Here is a 19,904-nt window from a genome sequence, read left to right on the forward strand (position 1 = left end):
TGTATTTTATGAGTGATTAGCGCATTAGATTGTGCAGAGAGTTAAAAATTAGTGAATGAGTCTTTACACGACTCCCACAAGTCATGTAAATACTCTCACATGTGAAAGCTGAGATGGAGCAGGTGAGCTCTCTCAGATCAGGTAACAGCATCTGTTGCACCGTCAGACACAGGATCTATGTCTCGGCTCTAAGCCCAGACTCCCTCCTTTCCAGGACAGCCACCTAACCCTCTGGCTGGAGCGTGCTCCCAGATCAATATCGTGACTTGTACTCCTCAGACAAAGATCACAATTCACAGGATTTTTATTTCTGGCTGTTGTGCCACAGCACGGCTCCAGGAAGAACAGTCTCAGATACCTGATGCATGTACACACACTGACATTAACTTCTTACTTACCAGCACCAAGCTGGTATCAAACAGTGGGCAGAGAGTCCACAGCAATATGCTTGGCTGACCAGATACTTCTGTTAGTGGTGGCATGGGCTGGGTGTCACTTGCAGCACAGCATGCAGGAAATATAACCCTTATTATCTGATAATAAATGATGATAAAACAGACATGAGAACACTTTCCAAACATCCATAGAGAGGGAGAGGAAGTTTTATAGCCATCTTTCAGAGATTAAAACCATGCAAAAGAGGAGCTACACCCTTCTCCAGATAGGAATCACTCCCACCTAGATCCACACAGTAAGATCCAGCAACCTGATACTTTGGCAAGCTGGCTACTTCCGTAAGAAAAAAGAAATACAAAACCAAAAAATCCTCCATGAATGTAAAGGAGGAAAAACAATGACATGTATAACATGTTGGTTGTGCTTGTTCTCATTATCAAGACAGAGAGGAACTACAAATCCTTGTATTATCCAACAATGACTGCTCCAGAGTCCCTTTGTGTTGTACCCAACCTGGACAACCACATTTTAACAGGCTTTTGCCTTCAGATTTCACAGTAGAGAAAACAGTGGAATCAGTCATTCAGGTGAAAACCTAATACTAGTTTAAAAACAATTTAATTTCTTGGGTTAGCAGTCATCCTCCATGCTCCCACCTAGAATACTCCTTCCTAGCCTTAAATCTCCACGCCCCACAGTTACATATATTATAGAATCATGGAATGGCCTGGGTTGGAAGGGACCTAAAAGATCATGTAGCTCTAATCCCTGTGCCATGGGACACTTTTCAACCAAGCTGTTCAGAGTTCCATCCAACCTGGCCCTGAACACCGCCAGGGTTTTTTTTTTCCAGACTGATCAAGATGTAATAATGTCTGTGGCTAAGAGCACCAAAATAAAGCACTGTGTGTTCCAATCCTGTTACCTTTCAATCTTAACCAACAAGGCACACCTTCACCTCCTTCTTTTAGAGACCAGTGTCTTGAGACTTAGCAACACATGTGAAGAAAAAGTACGCACAGAGAGCTCAGTGTTTGCTGTGGAGGAGCCTTGGAACCTGCCCCCACTCTGCTGGAGGGACAGAAGCCCACAGAGCGTCTCTGTGGAACTAGGTCTCAGATGCCTGGTCAAAAGGTGTTCAGGCAAAGGTGCTTACCTTCCCTAGCAGTTCCATTCTGCACAGAAAGCTGGGCTGATGGGCACCTGGGGAAACACTCTTCTGGTAGAAGAGGGTTCCAGCCAGTAACCAAATGGCTCTTTGTGTTAGCACTCTATTTTGGACTCTGTGTGTGGGTGAAATGTTTGCTCTATGGTTATAATACCTGAATTCCTTGCTGTGCATTTCAGAGAAGAGCAGAAAGAAAGAGCAAAAGCACTGAAGCAGAAAACCTTTCCCTGGCTTTCATGATCCAGCTTAAAATAGAATCAGAGAGGAAAATTGTGCTGTGTGGGCATGCATGTTAGCAAGAAGACTTTAGGGCAAATTTAAGCTCTATTAAAACACAAAGAACCAAGAGCCCTCCTGAGAAAATCTTGGTGGGCACGAGAGTATGTATTTATAAATGCAAAGAAATTAATTTCAACTCCACTCAAGCTCAGCACTCAGGTTAATTCTCCCTCCCACCTCAGCATGGGATGTGAGTGACAGGCTCCAGCCTGCAGAATGGAGGAAAACACTGTGGGAGAAGCTGTTAAAGGATGGGTAAAAGTCAATTGAGGTTAAAGACTCTGTTATCCTAGTTTTATGAAACCCAGAGAAGGAAGCTACGACTGTGGCTTAAATATACAAGACACTGCACCTGCTTTATAAAGCATGTGTGCAGCATAAGGGTGGCAATGCTCATGGTAAAGGATATTAAAGTCTGGCAAGTTCAACATTAAAATACAATTATTAAACATATTTTTCTTTCAGGGGTGCTGTACCTAGCAAAAAGCACACCAATAAAATAATGTGGCATTCAGCATGGCAAGAGCTATCCTTATAGGATCATCCTTAGTATAATGCAAATGCATACTCTCTCAAAAAAAAACCCTAGTAAAATACACCTCACACCTGTAGCTGCAGAATTTATAAATTTGTGGCGTTTTGAAGACATGAAGCAATTTGTTGCATCATCTGTTGGCTTCTCATTTAGCATACTAGACTATTTAGAAGTTCCATTAATTTTCTTCTTCTAATCCTTCTTGATGTTTTTTTTCAAAGAATGGATGCAAAAGAGGTTTCATTCTTTTTGAAGTCATCAAGCACTCAAGATTTACAATTCTGTCTGGTTTACATCAAAAGATTCCAAGGATTAAAATTAGTTTATGCACCCATTATACACACACACAAACACACGCACAAATATATATGTTTGTATAAATCCATTCTACTAAGCAGCTTGTTAAATCTTCACACAACAACAAAACTAATTTTGAAACTGCTTTGGTAATTTTTATCTTAGATGCTAAGTAATCAAAAAAGGTCCCCACATGATATCTAAACCTAAATTTAAGCAAGAGCAACCAATCAAAAATCATGGTCAGTAAACAAGAATAAAATAAACCAATCACAACTTCCATCCATGAAGAAATATATTCTTTCCATTGAAAATGAGCAGGCTGGAAAATATATATAGTTGCTGGAGCACTTAAAAGAAAAGGATGCTGTTCAATCAAAAGGCTGAACCCTGTACTGTCTTTCAAAAAGATAATGCCTCAAAAAAACATAGGGAAAGCTGCTGAGAGATTACATCTTAAAAGTACACTTTGCACTGTAAGACAATAATAAACTTCAAAGTTTTGAAGATTACACATCCTTCACACCAGGTATCGAAGAAGTAAAACAAAAGGCAAAAGAGCATGTCAGTAATTAAGGCAGAGTAACACCGTACCAAGGATGGTACTTCTCTGGTCTCATGACTACTCTTAGGGGCTTTCCCCAAAGCCATGACAGAAGCCTGGCCACTGAATGCAGTTATCACACATCTGTTTCAATTTCTAATTTAAAAATTCCATATTTCTGGTGTTCTGTGAACTGAATTTTAATCGGTTTATACTTTTTTATTTACATGCCCTTTCTAAAGCTCCCCCACAAATCTTTAATCACAGGCCTCTCCTTGGCTGTGCTGCAGTCTTTACCAAGGTTTCTTTTTTCAGAGAGACACAAAAACTGGACTTTTTTTCAGGATTAATTTAATCACACAGCAGTTAGTAGTAAGCACTTTATCCTGCAGTATTTAGTGACAGTTCCCTCTGTCCACAGCTGCAAAGCCAACAAAGAAATGGATGTGACCTTTTTAACTGCACAAACCGCAGCAGTACTCAGAGCAGCAGTGCCTGCATGGAGACACTGCTCCAGACTATCCAGACTGTGCTGGTGTGAGGAGAAGAGGACCTCTGGCACGGGGCTCAACGTTTCTGCAGTGGTGCTCAAAGTCCAGAGGTGGAGATTGCAGTCTGATGACAACTGAAAACTGTAATTAAAGGTGGAAACCAAATCATTGCTGAGCTTGGATAGAAGGCAGGACTAAAATTCGAAAATATCAAGAGGATGTGACCCATTTTTATACCAGCAGTGGGATTAAAGGAGCAAATGAAGTAAGAAAAAAATGGATGTGGAACTCTGTGGCAGCAGAAAGGAGAACTCAGCAGTGAGTAATAACAACAGAAACACATTATGAAAGCAGTACAGAAATTAAAATTAGGAAAGGAAAACCAAGTTTATTATGTCTTCTGAAACATGTATATTAGTAAGAATATTAATTCAGTAAGCAAGGAAAACTGACAGAGACCACTACAACCAATGAAGTGTTGTGCCACAATCACAAATATATTTATAGCCCAAGTATAAAATAAAACATTGTCAGCAATAGGAAAACCTTTTTATGACTCTTAAAGTACATCCTTTTTTTTCCCCAGATGAACAAGATACTGAGCAGCAGAAAAACTTTCAGGTCAAAAGTTGTGGAGAACTGGTTCCAAAGAAAATATCATATGCTCCTGTAATACTGATGAGCACAGATAAAGACTACAAAACTATTTATTACAAAGGAAGGAAAGGAAAATTTGCACAAATCGTCATTTCCAAAAATCCAAATACAGAGCAAACAGGACAGAGAGCCAAGAAGAGAGACATGTTTTTGATGTGAGGCAAAATGAAGAGCTAAAAAAATATTCATTCCATCACATCTTTAAAATAATCAATTGGGGTGGGTTTGAACAAGTTAATTATGATATTTCAGTACTGAAGGATTACTCATAGCTTCAAATGGAATAGAAAAAAATCTGGTTATAAGATCATGTCATTACTTGTCATCTTAGATTGGCAAATATAAGCAAAATTCTTCAGAATGGGCCATCAACCTGAAGTCCTTATTACACTGCATAAATCTGACCCACACTGTTATGAGATTACACTTGAGAATGGTAAAATCTACATAACTGATAGGATAAAAATGCCACTGTCTTCTTACTTTTCAAGGCAGTTCTGATTTTGACTCATAATTTGGAATTTTTGTGGCCTAGGCGTGCACATTGCAGCAAGCTGTCTGTGGCTGTGCAACCCACAAAGTCCCCACACATGGGAAAAGTGTGAAAAAATGCAAGCAAATGCACTGAGCAATCCTCAAAGGTCACCATTCCCCCCACTTAAATATTTCCAAAATGGTATCTCAATTTCTCTCATTGCCAATTCTTTCACCCTCCTGGGCTTCAACAAGCTCCACAATTTCCTCAAGACATGATACTCAACACCTGCAAAAGACAAGGCCATTTTCCACTGAGCAAAAAGGAAAGAAGCAGAAAACAGACTGACTTCTCCTGGAGAGGCAACCAGGAGAATTGCTTTTGGTTCTCAACAGAAATTCACTTCCTTTAAAGAAAGGAAGTCTCACTACAATGAGAGAAGAAAATACCTTATCCCTTGTACTTAGCAGCACAATATTCTTGGTTGAGTTTAGTCAGTGGAAAAGAGGTAAAGCTCACAGGACTTGCTTTCTGTGGAAAGACATGACATAAATCACACCTGGCCTTTTTATTTTGTAGATGCAGGATTTTAAAGACACTGTTAAAATATTATTTTAAAAGGCAGTGATTCCTTAATGAGCCACTTTTATAAAATAAGTTTAAAAAACCCTAAGCCTTCAAAGAGCTGTTGTAACATCCATAAACAACTGCAGCACAGCAGCTGTAGCCGTGTCCTGTTTCCAGTCTCCAGGATCCAAACAGGAAGCCTATGCCCTTACCTGATTGAAAAAGCAGCCAGTCCCTGTGATTTTTAATCAACCTAAAGCAATATTCTCCTTCTTTTCCAGTCTCCTGGGATGCTTCCTGGCCCATTCAGGGAAGCAGTGTGGAGGACAAGTTTTTTAACAGCAGCATTACCTTCATTTTCCACATTACAGCCAGCTACTTGCCTTGTTAGTGTATTTGCTTTTGGCCCAGGTGTGACAGCGCAGGCTGGCCTGTGGCGTGAGACAACAAAACCCCACCTCTGCCAAGGGTGGTTTATGAGCACCAGCCTCTCATCAGGCTGGATTTTTCAGCACACCTTAAAAACCTTCACACGGTTTTGAGATGAGCAATAGCAGAAAGAGATGCACCAGCCATGTAAGAGATGTAATTATGCAAACTTATATAAACTTGGCAGCCCACCACATCAACCTCCCAACCTCCACCAATTAGGATGTCACAATTAACACAAAGCAACGCTTCTGGGGTCCCCCACATCTGCAGCTCTGGGAAAATGCCTCAACCCCAAGAGGTTTTTGAAACAGTTTTGTGTTTCTTCTCCCATCCATAAGGAGAATGAAGATGTAAAGAAAGATGAAACAAAGGCCAAAGAGCAAATTCCACCTGTTCTGACACATGCAGCAGCTGAACTAATGTCCATGAATCTCACAAGAATAAGATACAGATAACAGAGACACAACTCCCAGCCATTTTTTCTGCTCTTCCTCTTGTTGACTCTGCAAAAAAATGCATTTTTTTTCCACCAGCTCCTGCCTTCCCAAGTGCATACCTGATTAGTTCAACATAATCTGAACTGAGCTCTTACCCCTGTATTTGCACTAAGCAAGAAAGCACAAGGCAAGTGGATCAAAGGTGAGGGCACTCTTTGTAGTTCCCTGCTCTACAGTGGCAGCAAATGAGGCCTCTTCAGTTCAGGTCTCATCCCACAGCCCATCTTTGAAGTACTGAACAGTGTCTTTTTAACATGACAGATTTCATGTCCATTGCCAAAAGCCTCCATCTCTCCATGCTCAAACACAGCACATCCTGTAACTGCTGCTGCTTTCAGCCCCACACTGCAGCACTTCAGCCAATCCTCAGCACTCACAGACACCTTTCCAGGACACCAAAGGCTCAATACCAAGGATGACAGATGCATATATCCACCCAATTCAAAGGATCAGCAAAGAACCAAATATACTTCTCAGATAAACAGAACAACTGCAAAGTAGTATTAAGAGTATTAAAAGTACCACACTTTCCAATGAGGAATTATTTGCTGAACTATATTTTTGAGGGAAGTTTCAGGGCAAGAAACTGAATTTTTTTTCACAAATATCTTATACACACTTCTTCAGAGCATTTAGGGAGTAGGGTATAAAAGGCCCTCAAATATTCCCTTTTTCCCCCATTCTGAGTCTCTAGAAATGTCCATCAGTTCTCAGGATTTTTTCTTCAATAGAAAGAAGAACATGAACAAATATGAACTATGAACAAATATGAAACAGCTTACATATAACACATATTCAAGTCTTGCTTCTCCTGTACTATGAACAAATATGAAACAGCTTACATATAACACATATTCAAGTCCCTGCTGTTACTTGCATGTAATTCCTCAGGGCATAAAAAAAAACCATTACACATCTTATTTTTAATAACCCTATTTTATTAACTAGTGAAGAAAACAGCAGCTCAGCTACAAACAGGTAACAACATATGTTAGTCTCCACAAGTCAACAACAAAAAGCCTTGACTTCATTGAGATTATTTCATATTTTCTTCTTCAGGCAAGCAGAAAGAAGCTCTCATAGTACCTGAGTGGGAGGAAAAAACTCAGCTCTGTTATGAGCTTGCCCAAAAGAACTTGCATCTGCCTGGCACGCCCTGGCAGCTGAGTGGTATTCAGCTTCAGCCAGCCCTGCTGGGGAGAATTCACAGGCGTTACAGGTTTACAGGTGCAGGCATCAGCAGTTGGCTGATAAAGAGCTTGTGCAAATACCCCTCCTGCAAGGAGCACTTTAGATCAAGCGCTGTGCTATAAACCAGCAAACAAAGTTTCTCCTGAAGCCTAAATGCTGAGAAATAGATCTAATGTAAGCCTGTTCCCATCTGTGGCAGCAGTTCCACCGAAGTTATTGCCTCCCATGCAACAGCAGAGATTGGCAGCTAATCAGTGTATTTCTGGTGTACTCCACAATTTGGCATACTGCAACCCAAAGCCTACTTTGTCACGTTTTCTCTGGTTTTAAATTATTGTTTTATATCACAGTGCCTCCTCTCACTTGCTTAACTGTTGTCACTGTGCTCTAAAACTTGTCTTTTCTCCCTGAAGCACCGATGCCTTCTGCAGGTTACAAAAGCAATATCTGTTTTTTTCCTTTCTAAAACAAACATGTTCACATAAAGGAAATAGTTTTAAAAAAAATTTGAACTATTCAAGATTGAACAAGCCCATTGTTTGCAGAGGAGACTCCAGGGCAGCAGCACACTACCATGACTGTGCTATAGAGCATCCACAAGAATCCCATGGACCACAAGGGTTCGAGGTTGGTGTGTGCAGGGACAGAGCATTCTCATTGTTTAAATGTAAACAATAATAATAATAGGGTTTTGTAACTGAGAGAAGGAAGCAAACTAATGTGGAAAACAGTTGTTATTACTCTGTTTATGACTCCTTGTTCCCGGAAAATATGCTGGGTTACTTTGTAATGCTGAAGGGGATAAACTGAGGTGACCTGAAACTGGCAAATGGCTGAAACCCCATCTGATAAGATGGGCTTGGGAATACCTTTTCTATTTTTTACACTGGAAGCATGCCAAAGTGGGAAACACTGGGTGAAGGATCCGTAGCTCTTGTGACTAAGACTTTTATCCTCAAAAAAGAGGACAGACAAATCCCAGTTTTTTAGGGATTAAACACTGTCAAATGGTGGCTTGGGCACCTTCATGGAGAAAGCTGTCACCTGAGTCCAAGCACATGATCCCCAAAATAACTTCCTGACACCTCAAAACCTAAAGTTTATTACAGATTTTTCCAACACACTCAAGCTCTCTGCATACAGTCTGATCTGTATTTAGATGACTGAATATAGAAGGAAATTTCAAGGGCTGGGCCAAACAGCAAAGAAGGACCCCCAAGTCCTTCTTTTGGCAAAGGCAAAGAAACAAGCTTTGCTCGGAGCCACTAAGACAGTTCTTAGGTTTTAATATTAAAGGTAGATACCAGCAAACCTCCTTTAATGCTTTCAGTGAATGTAGCAGTAGAGGTGGTTTTGTGCTAAATTGGAGGTGTACATTACTCATACCTGGGAGCATGTTAACCAGCTTAGAACACCCCAAAAAACTTGGAATCTTGAAATATTTTCACAAAGAATTGAGCCCTAAAATAACTCCCTAAAGGCAAATGACAACATCTGCAAAAATTATTATAACAACTTACCTTGCAGACAAAGAACATCATTTTCAATAGCTGGAAGTCAGAAAAAAAATCAGAGACAGAACCAAGGTCAAATGCTATCAACCAAAAGGGGAAAAGTTTATATTGAAAGTAGTAGACACCACCTTTACTTGCACCTGAAGTTCTTAAACAGTCTTTGACAGCCATCATGGTAGATGACACAAATGCACAGTCAAGTTAAAATGTCTGAAGACACTACTAGAGATTTAGATGGTAGAAGCTAGAGTTTGAAAGGAGCCTTGAAGGTGAGCTGTGCTCTCTCCAGAAGGACATGTTTCGAGTTTGTTTCAAAAATGCAGCTATAACAAACAGTATTAGAAAGGTAAAGTTTCTCTAATGTAAAAGCATAGAAGCAACATCTTGAATTCTTCATTTCACATACTACCACTCTTTAAAAACATGTATTAATCCCTATCCACTTTCTCATATCCACCTTTGGAATTCACCAAGGATGGTAAGAATTAGGTGTTTGGCTAAAGCAGAGAAAGTGTTTATTTTTTAATCATGATGTCTTAGGAATTAGAGAGTATTCTGCTCCACAAACTCACTGCATGAAACAAGTTGCTTGTGTTTCATGAAAGAAGACAAAAACAAAGGCAACATATATTGCATTTTTCCTTCAAACAAAAGCCTGAAAAGCAAGTAACTCCTTCCCCAAAAGCCAAAATACACAGATAAATGAGTCCTTCCATTAGCTCTCTGCCACAGAATCATATAAACTATGTCACATAATTCTGAAGTGATTTTTCAGAGAAATAAATCAAGAGAGGGAATCATTCAGAGAACACAACTAAGCAACTATGTTAAGTTTGTCCATCTGAAACTCCTAATGGTTCTCAGAATATAGTCATGTCCACATTTAGATTACTGTAGGTAATTCACACATCACAAGAGCTGTTGTAATCCAGAACAACTCTAAGATGAATTTTCATGAGAATTGTACTGGACTCCGTTTTTAGAAGTGTACTCTTGACTAACTGCTCACACCTGAGATTACAGATTCACTCCCTCCCAACTATTCCACCAACTGCTATGGTTTGTTAAAAGGACAAAACTCCTTACTAAAAGACAACCACAAGCCATTCCCGCTGAGCCCTTCAGGATCTTTATCTAACTCGGTTCCCGGACTCACATTTTTGTGACCTCTATTTTAAAAAGCTCCAGAGTTTAATAAAAAATTTGAAGTTACAAAGAAGGATAAGACTGATAATAATTAGATGAGGTTGAGATTCACTACATGCTGTCAACAGTGTAGGTGGAAAAAATCTCATAATTTTTCCACCTGGGGGTAAGAAGGGAGAAGAAGCAGTCCCTACAGAAAATTTCCAGGTTCTTCACTTGGTTCTTTGGCCTCACTCCAAAAGGAAAGAATGAACTTACTCAACAGCCTAGTCCCTCACACTGAATTGTGAGCAAGTTGACAAACTCACATTCAGTGACACCAAAGACTGCTGACAAGTATTAATGAATTAAGGAGATGTGAAAACCAGAGCTGTCAGCAACCCTTGGCCATTATTTTCAGAAAAAAACACCAATGAACAAGACTTCAGAAGGTTTCATGCCATATTCGAATCCAAGTGCAAGAAACAAACTGTGATGTTGTATAAACTGCTGATTAAAATAAAATCTTTTGCGGGATGTTTTTTAGATCACTGAGCAAGAAATGAAACATAAAAGTTGCACTGATCTCCGCTTCCTGCTTTGGAAGAAGATGTAATGGCTCCAAACTGAGATAAAATAAATAAGTAAATACAAGAGCTAGCTTTAGTCAGGAAGTGCTGGAAATCTTAGAATAAACTTTGATCCTTTTGGCTTAGGTTGCTTCAGCACGAGGCTGTGTGTGTTCGACCTTTTCAGGTAGGCTTAACCTCTGAGGTTAATTTGAAGATCATATGGGATTTCATTAAACACTGTAAGCATACACAGTAAGAGGAAGTAGTGCAAACCGTCCCATTAAGCACAACTTCAGCAGAACTAAACAGATTGCAACAGCACATGAGATTGGCAGCTTCTTGGAAGAACAATGAAGAAGATAAAGGGAGTAAATAAAGCTACATCCTGGCTCCAGGACTGGTTCTGCCCAGAGAGTAAATATCTACTTGTTGACAATTCTCCATGTGGGAAAGCAAAAGTATAAGGAAGCCTGTCATATTAACTCTAAATTATAAGCAAAGTCCCTCAGATTGTTGATCAGGGCAACTCTAAGTTCTTTTTTTCACTATTGTATTTTTTTTTCATATATTCTTCAGTGGCCATGAAAGCAGGAAAAATATAAATTCCTACTAGCTCACTAACTATGATGGTATAATGTCATAAATAGCTACTCTCTCTAATTAAATGGGCTTTTCAAATAGCACTAATGGTCAGGAAGACATTTTTCCCCCACCTCAAGAGTCAAAGACACAGTCAGATTTCATTTTCTGCGGATTCATTTTACATGTACTGAATAACTGAACTATTTTTCACTTTTTTTTCTCCATTCACATGTGCAACCCTTAATGTCACACAACAACAACCCCTTAGAATAGGTCTGTTCCCTGTAAGAAAACTCAAAGACAGCTTAAATCTTAGCAAACACGAAAAAAGAGAGGTTGAAGAGGTTCAAGGGAGCAGGCTCATGGAGCTCAGTGTGGATCTATGCAAGGGGACCCCAGAGGCACAGTCTTGTATTGCCCCCAGTTCTGTGTGCGTGTCTCTTGCTCATTAGAGAGACTCTTAAAAGCCTTTGTTTTCTTGGAAGAAACATCATCCAGGAGCTGAAAAGTGGTGGTCTGTATAGCAGTATCCCAAAATGTACTCCTTCCTTATTATGCACACAGGTGGAGAAGTAACATTCTTTCTTCTAATTAAGGCATCAAGCATTTGGAAATAGTAACTTTTACAACAGCGCAATTCAGAATGTTCTAATTGTATTCAAATCACTTCTTTAACACAAATAATATGACATAATAAGCAGTTTCAGGAATCTTGAGTGGGATCAATCTCACAAATCTGCTGATAATGTCATGCTTTTCAGATATTTCTACTTCCTATCACAGCATGCATCTGAATGTATTGTAGAATACATTTCTCAAATCATGCATTTCCTTCACTTTTACTTTTTAATACAAAGAATAAAGTTTTTAAAATTTAAAAAAGAAGCCAAAAAAGCGTTTAAAAAAAAAAAAAAAAAAAAAGAAGCTAAGGTACCTCAGATCTATAGGATGGATCAATACAGACACTCAAGTGAAGGAAGAAAAACATTTGCCAGTGTTGCTGAATTGGTATCTGAATAGTAATAACCTCTTTATCAGAAAGCATATACTGAACACATCCCTATTAAATTGTATAATGATGCTCTGAAAATAATTTCAGGGAAGAAACAGTTCACTTTTGATGGACAGCCTGCTTGGGACCTTTTCTGTCTCCACAAGGATGTCAGCTGTGACTGGTTTTGCTGATGTGCACACTTTTCACCAAGTAACTTGCCTGAGCCAAAGAAATCAATTACTTATTAAATGATTTTAAGTTTGAGGAATGCTGTCTGAAAAAGAAAAAGTATATAAAAGCCTTATATGGAAATTTAAATCCTAAAATTCCTGATGTTTTACTTCCTTTGGGAAAAGGGTTTTTAAGTACAACCCAAATACTGCCGTTTACTATTCAGACTCTCCAATGATGTGTTTTCTATGAACAGTGTGTTTTCAAGGATCAATGAGCTAGCAAAGTTTATATTAAGACTCTTGAAATACATGGGTTTTTTGGCACATATAAAACATGTTTAAAATGTTTTATTAAGGAGCACAGCCCCAAGCCACACACCTTACACACCCTGACTTAGCAGACTACACAGGTCTGTTTACATTTACAAGATCTAGGAGTTATAAGTTAAGCCAACTTACCCTGCGCTACAAAGTCCAGCCATGAACACCATTCTGAGAAAAAATAATAACTCTTCATTTCTGCTACTGAAATTCCTCTCTGGTCCATCATCAGAGAAGAAAGAGGTCCACTTTTCCCTTCCCCTGCTCAGAACAAACTGCCCTGAGAAGGTAAGAGCTTTTGCATTACCTGAACTTTGTTCCATAAATACAACAGGTGGCACAAGATGACTTTACAAATATATTTTCTCCCACTAATGCCATTGTTCTTGTAATTATCTCTTTAATTATAGTGGTTTCCCCTCATCACCACACCCTGAATATTTACAGACTGCTGATACACCCAGTGTCTGATACAGTATATATAAGCATAAGCCCTTAGCATATTGTTGTTCATGTTAGGCTTTAACAAGACAAAGCAAAACTGTTTTTCATGCAGATATTCACAATGCTATCTGGAACCAGTCATATTGAATTGCTCACTCACAGGTCCAGTTTATCATCTCTGCTATGGATTTACACCTAACTCTCTTCTCCATCTTTCTGATTGAAAAAGTGCACAAGTATTTCAAGCAGGACAGGTCAATCAAAGTCCCAGGCACAGAAACTCAAAATCTCAAATGAATCCCTTTTAAACACCTTTATGCAGCCAGCAAACAAAGGCATGAATGCAGCAAACAGTAAACACATCCTCACACACTTGGACCTCCCTAGTGTGGGGACTAAAGGAATGAACTTGTGGCAGACTTTAACACTGACCAGAAATGCTAGTGTTTGCAAAGGCTACAGGCAGGCTTTGGCTACACTGAAGCCTTCAGGTACTTAAATATTTCTGCTATTTTCATGTGTTCAGTCTGACATTTCCTGCATCCACACATTTTGCTAGCCTGCCCACAAATCAACTCCGTCTACCCTTACAAGAATGCCCAATACCCCACAGAACTACTCATATAGCTTCAGGAAAAGATGTACCACATCTGCATTCCCTTGGCTGACACAGATGATGCTCTTCCTCTAGACCCTTCTTCACTTTTTGTGGTGGATTATTCAGGTTATGGATTAACCAAGCTCTGTCTGACCCAGTACAAAAACCTATTAGTATGAGACACCCACATTACAGTGCTGCTCTCTGTGCCTTTTCACAGAACTTCTTTGGATTGGAAAGACCCTGTGACACAGACAATCTCCACAGCCACCTATTCATCACACTCCTAGAACTACACACAAAAAAAACCACCCTAGAGCTTCAGTCATCTTTGTCAGAAAACCAACCTGAATCCAGAGCGAAAAGATGCAGACGACAGGATGCCTCCAAAGATACTCCCCATCCATACCACACGCAGCACAGACTGAAGACAGATGCCTCTGGCATCTCCCCTTGCCAGACTTGTTCTGCAGCTCTAGGTTCAAGCTGACCTACTGTTTCCATTGCTTAGAGAAAGCCAGAAGAGGAAGAATCTCAAAGCACAGTCTGTGAGCACTGCGCTGGGATGCCCGTCACAAAGGGCCACAGCACCTTGGAAAATTTGTCCTGCTGATGGGAGACAGGTGTCCCCAGAGAAGTGCTCAGAGCCACAGCTTCCCAGGGCTGAAACCCTCCACAAACCCACTAGTGCTGTCCCACCTACTTGCTGTCAGAGATGAGGAAGCACAGAAGGTACAGAGTCGGGGATGGATTCAGAGAACACAATGCTGTCTCACAGCACTCACTGTACCAGCCTGGGCCCTGCCTGTCCAGGCAGGAGGGGCCACATGGCACCTGGTCCCAAACGTCTGGATTCCAAAGAGCAAGTGTCACCAGAGCCTGGGCTCAGCCAGGGTGAGCGGATAAAGGCAACGCAGCCTGCCCTGAGTAAAAGACACCTGCAGAGAACAGCACAATGGAGATTAGGCCAAGTGGGACAGATCCAGCTGCCAACAAGCTGTAAGTAAATAAAGTCTGCTTTGTTAAAATGAAAATAAAACAGAGATGGATTTGATGAAGTATGATGACTCTGGAAGACAGCCCAGCTTCCCTTATTAAGGTAAATAAGGTAATGCAAAATCAATACATGAACTAGGACATTTATTGTTAAGTTAAAGGTTTCTATGTGCTATATTAAATATTTTAACATGCAGGGAAAGGATGAAGTGACAGCAAAGCACACATGCTCTCAGCAATTTCCAGACATGGTAATGAAGAGAGAACCAAGTCTTGTGAGACTTGGCACAACAGGACAGAGCAGCTCAACTTTGTCATGAGGAGAAGAGAGATGCTTACATCAAGGGATTCATGGAACCACAAGCACATTTACTTTGGAAATACATTCTGCCAAAATTGTGATTTCACCCAGCATAGCTACAGGACAGAAATGTTCTCAGGCTGGAATACGTCTCCCTTTCCACAGTCTAAAACTTTGATCCACCTTCTGGGTAATATTTGTCTGCAAGTGCCACTGAAAGCTGAGGTTTGCTACCAGGAAGGCGGAAAAACTCCTATCAGTCCAGAAGGCCATAAACCACCTTTGACCAAAACAATGGAGTAATTCTTACTGGATATACAAAGGTAACATTAAAAGCTTGTAATTGCTTTCCTACTGTCAACATAAAATGGGTAACAGGAAGGAAAGGAAACAGAATTTTTGCATACTTGAAGACTTCAAACAGAAAAGGCTGCCACATGATTAAAAAGAGTTTTGGAATAATAATAAAGATGGGTGGGAGACAGAACAGACAGCTTCCTACAGAAACATACTATTTTTTGACTATACACACACCTCTAAATAGTGAAAGGAAGACGTAAGACATGATTTATATTAAGAATCTTGGTCTAAAGGAAATTAGGCAAAAATTAAGAAAATTATCTGTTAGAATGTGGTCAACATATTAAATTTGTGTTTTTCTCCTATGTAGTCAGTGCTTTGCCTATACTTTGGATTAGCTCCAATCCATTAATGAATGACCAGCAGGTGCTTGAAAGTCACAAGAACATAAATATCATAAAATATTTGGTGAAAGCAGTGGCTTTCATGACTACACTATGAACTTGACTGCAGTGTGAGTGCTACCAAGTAACAGTTGAATCCTACATGAAAGTAAGACTGAAATTTGAGGAGATCTTGTTTTGTTTTGCTTTACAAGATGGAATTCCATATGGTTAAAATACTACTACATTTTCCCTGATTTTTCTTTACTGTTATTAACAGCAATTTACATCAAAACTTTTTCTAGTATCAGATAAATAGAATTAATTATTAGATTTTGATAATTTACTAGTAAGCACTCCTCAAAGTACCAAACCTTGGCCTCACAAATGCCCAGAACTGGTAAGTCAGGAAAGGTGAAATCTTTACATTTCAGAAGTTATATAAAGAAAAGTTTATTTTAAAAACCCTTGTAATTTAAAATCCAAAGATAATAGATAACAGAAGACACAGCGAGCACAGTAAAAATGAAGGTGTAAGGAAATAAAATCACCAGACAGGCATTTTTCTCTTTATATTTTTTTTTCTAAGAGTAAATGTCAACATCAAATAAAGGAATACTGAAAAGCTTTTAAAATTCACAAAGGTAGCTCAGTTTATGTCGATGTAGATTTCCAAAATAATTTTAAAAGACACAAAAAAGTTCCTTTTCTTTTTTTTTAAAGATCATAACAGGTCACTGTGCATAAAAAAACCCAATAAAGTTTTAATTAATTACTGAAAAATCTACTTCTGCTTATCTTAGCCAGTCAGGGTTAACTCATTTCAGAGAAAAAGAAAAAAACAAAATGTAGCTTTACTAAACACAAAGATGATATAATTATCAGTCACAAAACACTTACTGCATGAAACAGATTTTGAGACTGAGTAAGTGGTGGCAAAGTCCTAAATTTAGTACATTACAGATGTGATCAGAGGCTTCTTGATTTTTTGAGTACAGTTATAAATATTTTCTTCTACATAAATAGGTATACTTTTCAGGAGAGGAGTACTCAAGCAATGTTCTTCTAGAATATAAAAGGAGGGCTGATCTAAAGCTTTCAAATCTGTGTTAGATGCTGTCATACACCTGGAAATGCAAGTAAAAAGAAGGTATAACATTTTTCTCCAGTAGGTACTGGTGACAGTAATTACTATCATGAGTAGTACCTAATATTGCTAAAGATTTGTATTTTTTAACTGTAACAGTTGCAGGATCCCTATATGAGTACACTTTTAGAAAAAAAGAAACCCAAACACTTCTTCCTGCAAGAATTATCAGTTGAAAGACATCAGTAACACAAATCCCAGGCTGCCTACTGCTCTTATTAACTCACATGCTGCTCCAGTTCAGTCGCAACATTCTGTGTACACACACATCACACTAGAGGATCATATATACATTCACCTCACCAGAGCATATTTGATGTGGGTTATTTCTTGAGTGTCTTCTGCCATGAGGGATTTGGAAGAATCTTTGTAGGATCCTAAGAGGACTTTCATGTCCTTCCCTTAAAAGGCGGCGTTGAAACATGGGTGTATCTTCAGCAAAGGAAAGAAAAGATCTCCTCTTTAGAATTACTCTCTTCTAACACACTGGAAAACACTCTGATTTTGTTTTTAAATGTCAATGGAGCGTGAAAATACTTTGTCAAATTCAGATGATATCAAAAATTATGAAAAAGCCCTCAGATTTAAAGTCCTGGAAGAGCGTGCAGTGCAGTTATTTGTATTGTATATGCCTTTCTTCAGGAACCAGTATCTAGTTCCATTAGAGAGGAAGAAGAAAGATCAGTTGCAGTTAATGCACTGAAAATACCAAGATATCTTCTGCATGAAGCTGCAACACGCTCTCAGCTCCTAGCATGCTGCACCCAGCATAGAGGACATCTTGCCACAGCTTCAGTCTACTTTCAGTGTGATCAGTGTGAATAAAGAAGTCACAGCTCCTCACACAAGCAGGTCAGACTAGCGAGTGACATTTTAAGCAAATAAAAAAAGGTGAAAAACTGTCTCTAGTTTAGTGTTTTATCCAAAATAACTATATCCAAACTAACAGCCCTGCACTGTTTAGGATGAAGGAAACCCCCACAAAACATCCAGGCTGTCAATGTGCTCCAGCCGCACAGGGAGATCCAGCACCAGCGATCATCCCAAGTAGCTGGTACAATCACAATCGTACAATCACCTCCTTCTTCACATCCTTCTCCTTGATGTGAGGGATGTCTAGCTGTTGCAAAGAAGCTCACAAGGTTTCTCCTGAAGAAAGGCAAGTTGAACAACTTTCTTTTAACTTTACAGTCTTGCTTGTAAGTTCACAGCTCCACACTGCGAAGACAGAAACCTCACACTGACACTTGCTGCATTTCCTACTCTGTCTCAAGCACCTTCAGGGACAAGTGCTATGCTCATGCCAGAGAATTAGAAGAAAATATCATTGTGAATTCAATGCTGTCAATTAGAAACTCCTCTTCAGCTGATTTGCCCAAAGTTAGACTCCCATCACCAATCCAACTCCTCTTCCTCCCCTGTATTTGCACAGCGGACTGAGCCCTTCAAAGGCAGAGCCCGTTTCCAGAATATGTGAGCAGAGAGGTCTTACGAGAAAAACCTGGGTCTTCCTGGGAGTTAACAAACAGCTAATAGGAAGGAAGGGAGGGGAAATGAATCCCAGGCTTTCTTAAAACATATCAGGAAACCCTACACTGTCTGCTCCCCCTGTCTCTTTCAGTGCAGGAGAGAGGAAATTGATAATGCTGCTTTACTTGGCAGTCAAGATTTTCCTCCCAATTCTGTTTAACTATGTCCTGTATGGCCACAGATCTGCCACAACCCAAATATATACCAAATACATGTTTATGCACATCACCCTGAAGAAGAGTTTTAAAATATGATGTATCATCTATTACTCTAAAAGTAAATTCAAACAGACAAACATTAAATAAGTCACACTGAAGTAAATATTAAATACCTTATTACAAAGTATTAGTATGCATACACCATGTTAACAGAGAATTATTACAATCCTAGCTGGAAGAGGTTCAACTTTTGACATGAAATCGTGGACAAATGTGACAACATTCAAGTGACAACAAGAAAGATATTTTTTAAAAAAATTAAAAACAGATGAGTTTCATGCAAATATCACTTGTTTGGCAAATTCATTATATCACGTAGATGGACCACGGCATCTTGTAGCTGTGCTACATGTCCTGGATCAAAGGCTTTTCAAACTTATTTAAGTACCCAGAAATTCACAGGAAGGAGGGACAGGAACAGCCTAGTGGTGGAATGCCACCATGATACACACTGCCAGTGTACTGTGTACTCAGGGTTCAAAGAAAAGAGGAACTGAGGTAAGGCACAGCATCCATACTGGGCAAAATTCTGCATTTTCTTGTGCTGCTTCTCATCGGGGGCACAAAGCAGCAGGTCTGGCCACATCAAGGGTAGCAACAACATTCACAGAGACAGCACCACAATGTGTTCCTTGCTGAGTTTCCAGTGGAGGCACCAACTGTGGCCAGGAGATGTCTGTGGCCATTTGTCAGCCAGCAGGGCTTCCCTCCCACATGGCAGGATAACTTCTTGTTTGGGGCTCTTGGGGCACATTGGACTCATCACCTGAGGACCTGTTCTGACAAATCAAGTGGGATAAGGATGAAACTACACAGCTTCTTTCAGCAGCCAAGCCTCACTAGAAAATGAGGTAGATAGGATAAGAGAAAATGGCCTCAGGCTGCACCAGGGAGGTTTAGATTGAATACTAGAAAATATTTCTTCACAAAAACATTTGACAGGCACTAGATCAGGCTGCCCAGGGAAGCAGTTTAGTCACCAACTCTGGAGGTATTTAAAAAGACAGATATATATGTGGCACTTAGAGACACGGTTTAGCTGTGGACCCGCCAGTGCTGGGTTAACAGCTGGACTTGATGATCTTAAAGGTCTTTTCCAACCTAAATGATTCTATGAAGTGACCCTTTGTCCCAGTGGCATTTTGAGCGTGTGATGACACACACCAGTGGCACATGG

At 39.7% G+C, this 19,904-nt stretch overlaps 1 protein-coding gene across 2 annotated transcripts in view; it reads right to left on the minus strand.

Annotated features, from left to right (window-relative positions):
- Positions 1-19,904, minus strand: part of MCF2L (MCF.2 cell line derived transforming sequence like) — a 122,996-nt gene that overhangs the window by 79,041 nt on the left and 24,051 nt on the right. The window contains exon 1 of one of the 2 annotated variants that reach the window (XM_041472394.1): positions 17,283-18,448. The exons of the other annotated variant lie outside the window; for it this stretch is intronic. Coding sequence (XP_041328328.1) covers positions 17,283-17,403 — 121 coding nt within the window. The 5' untranslated portion in view covers positions 17,404-18,448. Of the gene's footprint in view, positions 1-17,282; positions 18,449-19,904 lie in introns of those variants that run through there. 2 annotated transcript variants of the gene reach the window in all.

This window comes from Pyrgilauda ruficollis, unplaced genomic scaffold, assembly GCF_017590135.1.
Source record: "Pyrgilauda ruficollis isolate IOZ18807 unplaced genomic scaffold, ASM1759013v1 scaffold29, whole genome shotgun sequence".
Classification (NCBI taxonomy): Eukaryota; Metazoa; Chordata; class Aves; order Passeriformes; family Passeridae; genus Pyrgilauda; species Pyrgilauda ruficollis.